The 13,676-nt window shown below is 34.9% G+C and overlaps 1 protein-coding gene across 1 annotated transcript in view; it reads left to right on the forward strand.

The window, feature by feature from the left end:
• Positions 1-13,676, forward strand: part of LOC106466324 (protein sidekick-2-like) — a gene marked incomplete at its 3' end in the record, with an annotated part of 147,939 nt that overhangs the window by 98,619 nt on the left and 35,644 nt on the right. Inside the window, exon 5 of the mRNA XM_022394304.1 lies at positions 7,423-7,607. Within this exon, the coding sequence (XP_022250012.1) occupies positions 7,423-7,607 (185 nt within the window). The remainder of the gene's footprint in view (positions 1-7,422; positions 7,608-13,676) is intronic.

Consider the following 13,676-nt stretch of genomic DNA (forward strand, 5'->3'; position numbering starts at 1 on the left):
GGATAGTTCTAGAACGTAGAGGGCGTGAGAATAGTCACGTGATCTCGATGACGCAACAATGTAAACTGTGTACGAAACATTTGGATCATACTGAGCATATCAAGAGTTTCAGCGATGCCTATGTAGTGGGAATAACTGATCCAAAGAAAATGAAAAAGATATGCCTACAAAAACACGAAGACTCAGAACAGCATGCTAGGGCAGCAGACTAAGCTTTTAAAACAAAGGCAACAAAGGAGCAAATTTATGCAAAAACAGCTGTCGGAACATCATTCAGCAGAGGAGAGAAGACGGGTAAGGATGCTTATGGAGACTGCCTACACCTTAGCTGTTCAAGAGATTCCTTTTAAGAAGTTTCAAGCGATTTTAGCACTTGAGAGACACCATGGGACACGAATAGGCCAGACGCACTGCACACAACATTTATTGGGGAGGAACTGTGAAATAAACTAGTTCAGGTTAGACCACTATTATTAATTCATATTGAGATTTTCATATTAATTAGGTTCTATTTAATTACCAGGTTACCAACTAGGTATAGATAATTTGGATATATAATTGTAGCAAGGTCACCTGGGGGATCCAGTTAATTTATGGAGCTACTGACACCAGTGTGACAGAGAAGGAAGTCCTCTTTGTGTTGTACGTGACAAAAGATGGATATGCAGATAATGTTTTTTATCGGCTTAAGACAATGAAACATGCTGATGTACAAGGGTTGAAAAACACTATAGTGACAGCTTTTACTGAACTTGGTATTACTAATTTACTTAAAAAATAGTGGGTATGATGGCTGATGGTGCGTTAACCTAGGTCACAAAAGAGGTTTATCAGCTCTCTTGAAGAATGACTACCTATGGTTAATAAGTATACACTGTCTAAATCACAGACTGGATTTAGAGAGAAAAGACAGTTTAAAGAAACATATATTGAGAAAAATGTTATTGATACACTTTATCATAGGAGCCCCAAAGGTTTGCGAGACCTAAAGGAATTAGCCGACATCATGGAGGAGGGTGTACTAAACCCCCAAAAAGTTAATGGCACACTTTGGATTCAGTATAAATAAAGTAAAAGCATGTAATGCATTGATAAAATGGTATAAAATATTTGTTGTTCATTTGAAAAATGTTTTAGGGGGGGTAAGATAAAGAAAACCTTCAAAAGACTCAAGTAAGGAAAGTTTGTGCTAAATCTCCTGGTTTTTATCAAATCATAATATATCTAGCAAAGCCCTCCTTGAATTTGCAGCAAGATAGCATTGACTTCCTACATGCTATGGCACAACTAGATGTGCTGTACAATATCCTCCATGGGTCGTTTGGCTCTGCTTTTGGCCAAGATATTAATGAATTGCTTACACAGGCCAAAGAGATAGCAAGGTTAGGTATAAAGGTATGGATTTATCAATATCCGAGTCAGAAATTACAAATGTTGTTCATGTAGTTTCAGTGTACAAGAGTCGAATACTTGATGGTGTGAGCCAAAGATTTGGTGACTTGAATGCACAAAAACCATTTGACTCATTTCTTCTAACGTTGAAATTAATAAACTATGAAGTATGGCAAAAAGCACAGGATGAACTTGAGCATTTTGTTAATGACGAGCTGGACAACTTTATGCAGCATTTTTCTAGCTTACTGGACAATAACAACCTGGGGTTTGCAGAGTTTAAACTATACTGGTTTAATACTTTGAAACATCTGAATAGGCATGAAATTTGCCCTGTTATTCTCACATATCAGTGTGAGAGTTTCCCAAACTGGTGTAATGTCATAGCTATTCTACTGGTCTTCCCTGTGTCTGATACTACATTAGAAAGAGCATTTTCGTACATGGGCAGAGTCAAAAACTGACTACAGGTCATGTTTGAGTGAGGTTGTTTGTGAACACTGTGTTAACTGGTCCTCCAATGGAAAATTTACCTTTGTCTAAGCTGGTTGATAAATGGTTCCAGTCTTTACTGTCTAATACACAGCCATATAAAAAAGCAAAAGTTAGAAGAAAATAACATGACACCAACAATGCCTGTTGTTGAAAATCATTCAGAATCTTCTGATATTGTTGAAGCTGACAAAAAATATGAAAGACAGCATTGTACTGTACACTAATTTACTAAACCGTCTTTACTTTACTCACTGTTCAATAAAGTTTACATTAAATAAAAATACATGTATAATATATATATATTTATTCTCAATTTTGTTTTATTTACTGTTGTTTAATGTGTTTTCGCGAAGCTTTAATTGGCATTCAGTGCTATGCAGTTGCAACAAACTGCTAATCGTTTTAGCTCCTGGTTAGCTACATACAACATAAAACTGCTTTACACCTTTTCCTATCTAAATCGAGCCCCGCAAACAAGCACCTCAAAATAGTTTTGCCGTGAGTCTCACTGACGCCTGTAAACTTCCTTGCATAACACACTTGAAATGCAGGAAATCCTACACTAAAAGGTGGTTTCGGTATATCAAATTCACGAAACATTATATCCTGCCTTCGTGGCGGGTGGTCAGTATTACAAAAAAAAAACACTCTAACGCAGGGATTCTCAACTTTTCCTCCATCATTAACCCTCTCGGCTTGATGTATTTCTCCATTTACCCCCTTACTTCCATACAAAAAATTCATAGCCATCATAAAGGGACAGAAAAACAAGAAGGTCAGAAAAAAAATATTATTCAGGTTTTGCACAAAAATAGCACACATAATTGAGATACTTGTTTGTGCATATCACGTATGATTGGTAAACAAAGACTGACAACCCTATTCGAAGATTGAGTAAGACATTTAAGTATATACATAACAATTATTCTGTGAAAAACTGTGTTAGAATTAACATGCCTATATATTGTGAAACTGAAAGATATGAAACTTGTGTTGGAATAGACTGCATGTATGTTGTTGCTGCCAGAATACGTTTTCCCATCTGTCAAGGTGTCTTTCACGTGTTGGATCAGCTATTATAATATGATAATTTGCATTTACTGACTGTACCAGAATTGAACATATTAAAGAAGAGTAGATTTAAACGAGCTTACATCTCATTTCTGAAGGTCGAACAGCTCAGAAATATCCTGGGTGATAATAAAGAAAAAGTTTGTTGTAGCCAGTTAAACATTCCAAAACTCTGGGCACAAACTATGCGGAAACCTGTTTAAGCAGGTTTGTTGAAAGCTGTTTTTTACCACGACCACAGAACGCCGCCGACGCCTGCCATTTTCTTTTTTTTTTTACAAGATGCACGCGATATGCGTGGTGACCTGATGAACCAGTGAGCATAGTTTTAATTACCTCGTGCTTCATGCAATCAAAATTTTGCGTAATGTAGTAAAAAAGGTTTTAAATGAAACTATTGAATTCGCTGTCACAGTAGTATTTTTGGGTTAGTTGTAATTGTAAATATGATATGATTCGTATCATACTTTGTAAGCTTTTACATTCCTGGTGAAATTAAAATGAACCTGAAATTATATATAACGTAACTCAGTTGCGTTACCTTTTTCCATGCACAAGCGTTTTTAGACAATACAGATTTTAACATTTGGTATGGTGGTGAAGAGGATTTTGGTTAGAATTTCAGAGACCATTTATAACTGGTTGAGTTTTATTATTTTGTGAAAACACCACAAATTCATATAGATGTGCTAAAATCTATCGATATTTATTATTTTCAATAGACGGATGGTGTTTTATAGGGAAACTTTTGTACTGCTAGTAATTAACATAAATGTAACATGTTTGATCATTTTTCTCTTTGTGGGTGCAAGTTCTTAGATATATATAACAATGAAGGTTATTTACAATTACAATACTATAGCGTTTATAAACCTTGATGAATGTATTGATACGAGCTTATCATTTTGTTTCTACGAAACACCTAGTGCATCTCTTAACAGATTATTTTAGTCTCTTACCATCTCGTAATTTTGCGCGAAATCCAACAACACAAAAATTTTATGTAGACAATCGTTATCTTTGTTGGAAAAAGAATAAATATTAACATTCATGAAAAAAAGTGATATAACTCTTAATTAAATTCCGAAAGTTGCAAAATACAACAATCGTTATACTAGTTTCGTCATGAACAAATGCTCGTTTATTGAGGATTTTGGTTTATTAAAACAAGAGGAAATCTTCAGTAGCCGTGGCACTTGAAATTATTTTAGGCAGGATTAGAGTAAATTAATCTATGATATTTTTCCCCCTTTTTATCAGCTATATTTTGTGTGCCGGCAATATCAAGCGTGGGTCATGCGTATACCCTATTTGATTTTATTACCCACCAGTTCTCTACCAGCCTACCTTCAAATTGAAATTATTTTAGGCAGGATTAGAGTAGGTTTATGTAAGAGACCTTGAGCGTGGTCAAATACATCAGTCGAAAGGGTTTGACCTCCTGAATCCAAAACTGTGATTAGATCTCAAGTCGGTCAAGAGATGAAGGATCTATGAGTTAAAAGTTTGTACAGTACTTGAAAAAAATCTCTTCATTCACTATGTTGAAACTTACCACCCATTACTTATATTTACTGCTAAAACTTCCTATTAACAGAATAGTGACTTTTTTTAGACATCGCTGTTGACAGTTCGGCAACTACATTTACAAGTAGCGTACATTACATAACTACAGACAGCCCCAAAGGACAACTTCTACATTTGAGACGTTTATGCTCTGACAACGCTTACTTCAGTTGTAAACCAACGACTTGAGTAATGATTTTAAACAACAGAACTATACCGATAAAATAATTAATAAGGCTAAACTTGACAAACTCAGTTTATCACAAGCTGATTGTCTGCACTTTAGTGACAAACCACACTTTGACAAAGTTTCGTTACACATCATTCATTAAATAGATAGATTACATCACAGGACTCTCTCTGATACTGTATTTGTATTCCATGCGAAAGACCAATTCACCTGTACATCAGAGTGCATAATTTATTGTATTTACCGTAGAAGCGTCATGCGGTTTTTCTTTTATTCTGGGGGGCGGGGGCACAGTGAGAACACAAAGGAATTTTGTTATCAGTGATGGATTAATAATAATAATTATACAAATAATAATACGTGGGTGCATTAACTTTTCATATTATTAAATTTCTGCTATTGGAAACCAATACAGATAAATATTGTGAACATATTTAATCAAATATTTATTCATGTATTTGGAATTACTAAAAACGTGTGTGGAAAGCATTGAGGTGGTGGGGTACTGTGCCCACTCGTGGCTCGTGGGCGCGACGCCACTAACTTGCTGTACAAAATGCAATCAAATCTACACTATCCTACCAAAAGTCAAGGGACACGGGTAATTATGAATAAAACATTTCTTTTTTTTTTCCAAGAAATTAATAACATGTTGGTCCACCTTTGGCCTTAATGACTGCTTCAATGCGTTTTGGAAGATGTCTACTTATTTTTGGATAGAAAGCTGGTGGTATTGTGTTCCATTCCTTCGTTAAAGCATTAGTAAGCTCCACTGCTGAAGAGGGCCGTCTTGGTTTTATCCTAATTCTGCGTTCCAGTTCATCCCAAAGATGTTCCAAAGAGGTCGGGGCTCTGTGCAGGCCACTGCAATGTTTCGATGTTATTTTTTTTTCAAACCACGCGTTCACAATCCTTGCTTTGTGACGAGGAGCGTTATCATGTTGGAAGATGTAAGAGCCAGTATTATAAAATTGCCACAATGTAGGACACACAGAATTGTTCAGAACATCAATGTAGGACTCAGCATTCGTGGATCCATGCACTGCAACCAGTGGACCTAGACCATGCCACGAGAAGCGCACCCAGACCATGATACCACCACCTCCAAACTTCACTGTTGGGATAACACACTCGGGTAATAAGCGTTCTCCAGGCATCCTTCATATCTGAACACTTTTTTCTACGAGGCTGTGTTTAGCTCCACAGTTCAATCTCCGCAGAACAAAACACGATGTTTTTGAAATAATTCTTCAATTCACGATATCTGAAATTGAGCCTGAATTCAACAGGTAAACTAATTTTTATTGTCCAGTTGACAGCGTCACTTTGTGACCTTTGTTCCCTCACAGTATTGGTCAGCTGTGACATCAAGTCAATTCCCCAATAGGCCATCAAAGTATATTACAGTGCCCATCCTTTTAATGCGGATGTTGTATATTACTGTAATATTCTCTCGGGTAGAATAGACATCATCTACTGTAGAGAACAAAGAAACGAAGCAATTAGAACAAAGGAACCTTAATGACGTTATGGACCACGTGATGCCGCCATTAAAGCACGGAAACTAAATTGCTCAAAAAATTTTAAAAATACCACTAAAACAGGAAGAACATGTGATATCAGGAATTCACATCCAGACCACACGGACTTGGTGACATGAATGTACTTTTCTAACCCTGTTTTTGACAATTGGCACCTTAAATCCTCTGTGGAAACAATATCCATTTTGACGAATTTTAAATTCTGTGTTATATCATTTATTGGTTTTTGTAACTTTATAATTTTGTTCTTAATTTTTATCTCATATCTGCTGGATTCGTACTAGTTCGTTGATATTTAATTGGTGTATGACTAAGCCAGAAAAAACAACGTTTTATTTCACATATCTTACTCAGTGTACGCGCCTCGTGTTCTGTTCGTTTCTAGAGCGTAATTTATAATTACGTGTTTTTATATCTAAATTTAAACGTTATTTAAATTGTGTATTTTTCATAACTAAGCCTGAAGAAGGACATGTGCCCAAAACGTGGCAAACAAAGAAGTTTTTCTTATAGATGTGTGTAGTAACTTTTCCAATATTTTAATTCTTTTACGTCTTTCAACCTTTTTCTGCAGTATGTTTTATGACACTTTAGTATTTTTACAACTAGCCTCTTCAGATTAAATTATTTGTTGGATTGTGTCACATTTATGTGTTGCATAAGAAATGTGAGTTACATATAACCTACTGTAGACAGTTTAGTACGCCTACAACTAATATCTTCAGGTTTAATTGTTTGTTGGATTATGTTTTGCGTTAGAAATGTAAGTGCCATATTTCCTATTATTGACAGTTTAGTATACATTCAGGTTTAATTATTTGTTGGATTCTGCGTTGCGTAAGAAATAAGTTTTTATATTGTCCATTATAAACACTATAGTATGCCCCCCCCCCAACTAACTTTTTCAGATATAATTTTGTGTTGAACTATGAGGTCTGTAAGAAATGGAAGACCCTTGTTACCCATTTATAGATACTTTAGTATGCGTACAATAAATTTGATAACGTTGCATATGCACTTTTTGATTCTTGCTGCAGATGTACACATGTAACCAAGCTCTGCACTTACTTGAGAGTTTTAAAGAAAACTTCATATTGCAGAACGTCATTAGTTATGTATGTTACTGTAGCTTGTCATATACATAATGTTAAAAAATCTTATTAACAGCGCCCGATGGAAAGCCCACTATTATATCTGCTCACAACACAAGTAGTTCTTCGGTACGTCTCCAGTGGGCACCACCTCACAAAGACACAATTAATGGAGAATTTTTAGGATACCGGATACTGTATAGGCCTCGCGACCGGCCAGGGGTTGAGAGAGAGAGAATATTAAGAAATTCCTCTTTAAAAGTAAGTATTTCATATTTTAGAATTAGGTGAAACGAGAGGTAGAACGCAAGTGTGTGTGATATTTTATTTTGAATTATCTCATGTAATTTATATAAAGGCTCTTTCATTCCATAACTTTTAATTTATGTCACTTTTACGGTACAATTGGTATGAGTAGGGGGAGTGCTACTCGTCTTTGCGGTCATGACTTGCCGTATTCTTTGATTGACTATGTACCATGTTAAACAAAGGATATGTTTCTTCCGTTCAACGTTTTGTAATTTGTTGTACGGATACAAAAAGTCTACGTCTCTTACCTGTTTCTTCAGCTTCTTATTTAACAAACATTAATTAATCCAAGTAATGATGACGTTTAGCTGAGATTATTTTGCGCGTGTGACTGGGAACATTACTATAGAGCACTGATTCTCAACCAGGAGTAAATTTACCCCTTGGGGGTAAAAAATTACATGGCAGGGGTAAATAATTGACGTACCTGATGATTGAATAATAATTCAATTAAATTAAATTTTGTAAAATGTGTGTGTGTGTGTGTGTGTGTGTGTGTGAGAAAGAGAGGGAGAGAATGCTAAGAATGTGGAATTATAATGTTCTTGATGTCAGACTCCAGCTTTTCGGTAAAGCCTGCATAGCACTGTCCGTTCTTAGTATTCTAAATACAACCCTGAGAAAATCAGGAATCAATTTAATATGATCTTAAAGCGTAATAGTAGAAGATGTTAGAAGAGAGAAGTTTATTACTTGTAACTCACGTGTTCGTGTTAAACATAATTGGTGTTGATTAAGCGAGATATTTATTTTACAAATCAGCTGTATACAGGCACAAGTTATCGTATATCTTACCTTCCCTAAGTGTAACTATGTAGTAGGAAGGCTTGCTGGGTTGACTAGCACCAATAGCGTTTACAGCAAGAATCCTAAAGGAATACACTGTGTAAGGCTGCAATCCAATGACTTGATAATTAGTCCTGTTGTCAGGAGTCAGGATTCCATTTGACTCCCATTGTCCTTTCTCCCCCACCCTGTAGAAACAAATGTTAAAAAAATATATGAAATACTTTTAAATTTTCATTGTCTAAGAATCAAATACTTTATAAAGGTTTATTTTTAATTTTCATGTTAATAATTTTTCGAGCTACTAGATAAACAGGACGTTATCTAAGGCTGATAGATTGGAAAAAGGGAAAACTACGAACTGTACAGCTCTCACTCAAAATATTACGCTTTTACAATGGAGAAATGACATTCCACAAAAAAATACGCTTTATGAATATCATACAAATGGTGGATTTAGCTAATTCACGTCACATGATAATTCACCAGGTTCGTATGATTTGTTTGTAGTTTAAGCACAAAGCTACGCAATGGGCTATTTGTGCTCTGCCCACCACGGGTATCAAAACCCAGTTTCTAGTGTTGTAACATTCGTATTGTGTTAATAACCTGTTTTTTTCATTACATTATTTTACTTTGAGTTTTGGTTACTGTATGAAGTATTGAGTACTTTTCTTTGTTTTCTCACATATGAGTACAATATAAATAAATTTATAATAAAAGTACCCCATGGTTTTAAAATATACATACATTATAAAACACTATTATATTAAAAACAATCAAAACCCAAGAATTTACATATCAATACTTTTATAATCAAAAACAGTGTTTCACCTATTGCAACATGGTCCCAGTTACAAGTGTGCAATTATGGGAGAACTATATTTAAACTACTGAACTCAGTTGAAAACATTAGTTCTAACACTGAAGCTCAAGGTGATTGCCAATCAGATCAAATTCACGATGATAAACAAATGTATGTGTATGGTACGAAGTTGATCTGTAAATGCGTGCTGCGGATATAGTTGAATGATAATGTAAACAATATGACTGAATTTTATTCGCATTCCATTGTGGTATGCAGGCATGCCGTGTTTTTCCTACTTCCTTAGTTAATACATAAATGACTGTAAATATTGAGCACGAATTCTTAATATAGAAAGATGGTTAAGGAACCAAACTAAATTCCTCTCGCCTAGTTACTCACGGAACAAGGTCATTCAACTAGGGTATCACACGTACTTTCTCATTAGAAAGATTGCTGTAAGGTAGAGCATACTGTATGAAAATCGACAGCGTCCTTTTCTCCTGAGAAATCAAGTGCTGCCCCATGGATACAATATCCCTCTTTTGAAGTGATAATAACTAGCATCCTGAGAAGAATAGTATTGTTCTTATTAATAAATAAGGTCATTTATTCTCAGTCTGGAATAATATTTTTTGAAAGAAAGGGTGATTTTGAGAATGATATATATAACATAAACAGAGCTCTATAGTAAAGGCGGCACACACTATGCACTTGCCTTTTAACAGTGATTGTGATTGTTTGAAATAAAGTATGTTTCATTGTCTTTAACTTTCTTTTTTATCACACTCAGTCGAGGTTAAGAGAATTCACATTTATACTCCACTCCACAATACATTTTCTGGGAAGCCCCCTGTTATATTCTGCAGTTCCAACCCAATTACTCAAAGGGAAATCAGTGAACCTGAAAATACCAAACACCACTGTGGTGGGGTAAAGAAAGCAGACATTTTAATTCCACTGACGTAGGCTATAACAAAAGCTGCATATATGGTTAAGTAATAACGAAACAACCAGTATTTCTAAACTACCGAAATATTTCAGACCTTTTTGCCAAGCAAACTTAAAAATTGGGTTGGGGACAATAAATTAAAATCTGAATGACTATAACATGATGAGTATAAAAATTATAAAACAGTCAGCTGATCTATTTATTTAGAAATTTCGCGCAAAGCTACATAAGGGCTATTCGCACAGCCGGACCTAATTTTGAACTGATGAGAATAGAAGGAAGCAGGTTGTCATAGGCTACTCTTGTTAGACCAAATAATGGGATTTGAACGTTACCCTTATAACGCAACCACGACCCCAAAATGCGGAGAGTGTTTTGTTTTCAACAGGAGGTGAACAATGAAACCTTGGATTCACAAGCCGGACGCGCTAACGACTAAGCCACGTCTGTCCCCAAAACAGTCGTCTTACTGCGTACACAGTTATTATTTTAGTAACAGAGCCGAGCTCAAACCTTACCGGAATATAAACGTTAAAACTCATTTATGATAATTACCAGAGCTGTGTGTGTGTTTGGATAATATGTGACATACCGTCACGATTAATAATCAATTATTATTCAGCACACTAACTAGTTATTTATTTAGTTGTTAATTTCAATAACTTTAAGTAAACACATTAAAATCTAAAGCTTTTCATTATGGTTGGTATTCGGAAATTTCATTTTTTGCACAACTTAACCAAGATGAAACTTAACTGTTTTACAGTCGCAGATGTGACTAAGAAAATTTAGTTTCTGGTATCATTAAATCGTGAACTTAAGAAGCCCAAGGATCACTTCAACAACTTTCGATAAACCCAACTTCATATTATGTCTAAAGAGCCGGAAAGTCAAAATACTTCGCACACGAAGTGGTGCAGTTGCACGTCCGGTGTCAAACATTTTCACTAGTAAGTGTACGAGTAAACTCACTCTATTAAGCTAAACACAGGTTGCTACATTTTTCTATTTTTGGTACATTTTATACGTCAATAACGTTAACTGTTGCTTTAATTCAATGTAAACGACTTATTGGTGTGTGGGATTATTTCAACGGCCTTTAAGCATTTTACAGAGGATAATACTAGTTCATTCGTTGATTTATCTGTTGGATCATATTCATACAGAACCTTTCTAAAACCGCTGAATAAGGTTGAAGACTTATTTGTGTAGAAATATATCCAATACATATATGAACACACCGCGTCGCACATGTAGGACAGTTATGTGGATTGGCCTAGTTTCTCATACACAGATTGTCATAACAGATTTAACAGCAAACATAACATATATATTGTCTAAAGAGCGACCGTAAACACAATATCATAAATGTTATCGCTACTATTCCATCAGCAAAACTAATAATTTCCAATCCTTAAAATATTCATACCTAGTAGCGACTCGGACCCTTATTGATAGAGCTTTAAATTATAAAAAAATAATAATAATGTGTAGAAAGCTCTATATTTTTCGTTAGCGTTGTTCATTGTCTGTTTTATAAATGGCATTGATTTCTCGTTATTCCGGAGTTCTCTCAACACGTGAGGTAAGTATCATAAAACTTAGCATGAGGAGAGCTGGTCCGTTTGTTTGTTAAAAAGACGAAAGCACTTAGAAGACAACCCATTCATTGGCCACTGAACAGAGAAAAAGAAAACAGAACGCCGAACCTATCTCACCAACTTGTTTGTCTAGTCATCACGTGATACAAGCTAGGGAATCCGCATTCCACGAAGAGCACACCACTAAATCACTCCTGTTGTTCTAATCCCCAAAAATTATCATATAGTTCTTTTCCTATCAAAATTTAATAATTATTTGTTTCGTATATTTATATATACCCAAATAGTCATCCCCCCAATAAACTGAAGTAACAGGTTCAATTTCTATAGGTACTTTTTAACACAGTTTAACTTGTATCGTAAAGCATATCAACCAGTATTTGTACGATAGAATAAAATTATAATGAACCATAAAGATAATAAGTTTAACTGAGTAAAATATTCTCCATTCTTTAACATATATACATTATTAATATTATTTTGGAACAAGAAAAGTAAAAGCACAGGTACGTTTTAGTTTTAACAGATATAATTATTGTGTAGCGCCATCTATTGAACATTTAAATATAATATGCTTTGACTTTGTTTTTTTGTGCAAACAGTCGGACTCTAATATGAGTAATTCAGTCGTTATATTCAACCTATCTCCGATCGCTACATTAACGCCTGGATGCATCCAGTATGAAACTGCATCAAACCGGAACAAATAGCCTCAATGCATTTTGGGCGAAACTGTGCAAAAACGAGCTTAAATTTTCGTCTTTCCATATCCTGTTGGTTAGATAATGAACGTAACATTGTTGTGTAATACAGATTTGATACTCATTGATTGCTTATCTGTGAAATGAAACCCGTGTTTTCGTTATATAAACTCAATGGATTCGTCAACATCCACTTTATAAACAATAATACCGGAAATTGACACCGCATGTTGTGATTGCATAAAATCTGCATATCTATAATTTCCACTGATAACCTGACATGTTTTATTATTATTGTTACGTCTGTGGTCGTTAGTTAATTTCCCGTATAATTTCTTTCCGATGAAACTTTAGCGATACAAGTCCTTTCTTAAATAAAACTAATTCATTCTTTCTCAGTACAACTTTGAAATTCACTTAATTTCAACGGTCACGCTATAAGTTAAACAAACGCTATAATTCACACTGAACGACTCACGCGCTCGACCTAAATGTCCGTCTTTATCTCTATCTGCAATTCAACTACATTACATTGTTGCCGTCACTTCTTGGCGGCTTATATATACAAGAATACCGCATATCTAGTAAACGCTCGAGGTTTCATGAACCTTCAAGAATATGACGTGTTACTAGCGTCACGTGACCCTGGCTGTCGTAACATTATTATTACTAGGCACATCACCAATTGATAGAGAACGCTAATAGGACTCATGATATATCATCATCTACTACTGGCTAGTGACAGTTCGTCTAAGTTCAGTGTTAAATTAGAAAGAAGTCATATAAAAACTGTACTTATAAAACTTGCTTTATACTTTGATGATAATGTTAATTTTACACATATTTCGTTAAAAAACTGTGGCTTTAATTATTGCTGATGGAGAATAACGATATTCAAAATCCCAAACCACTGAGAAAAATAATAGAAATTATTGTCGCGATAAAAGTTCTGCAATATTTTGTGTGATACAATAAATTTATGACAAACACGTTCTATTATTATTGAAATAAATTCCTATGATTATTTTCCAGTTAACACTTTGAAAGCGAACTCTAGTGACTAAAGTAATATAGTGTGAGAGTTTGTGACGAACAATGTAATTAATATCACTTTGGTTTTTAATCTATGGTTTGTTTGTTTGTTATGGATTTCGCGCAAAGTTACACGAGGGCTAT

This window comes from Limulus polyphemus, unplaced genomic scaffold (genome assembly GCF_000517525.1).
Source record: "Limulus polyphemus unplaced genomic scaffold, Limulus_polyphemus-2.1.2 Scaffold2222, whole genome shotgun sequence".
Taxonomy (NCBI): domain Eukaryota; kingdom Metazoa; phylum Arthropoda; class Merostomata; order Xiphosura; family Limulidae; genus Limulus; species Limulus polyphemus.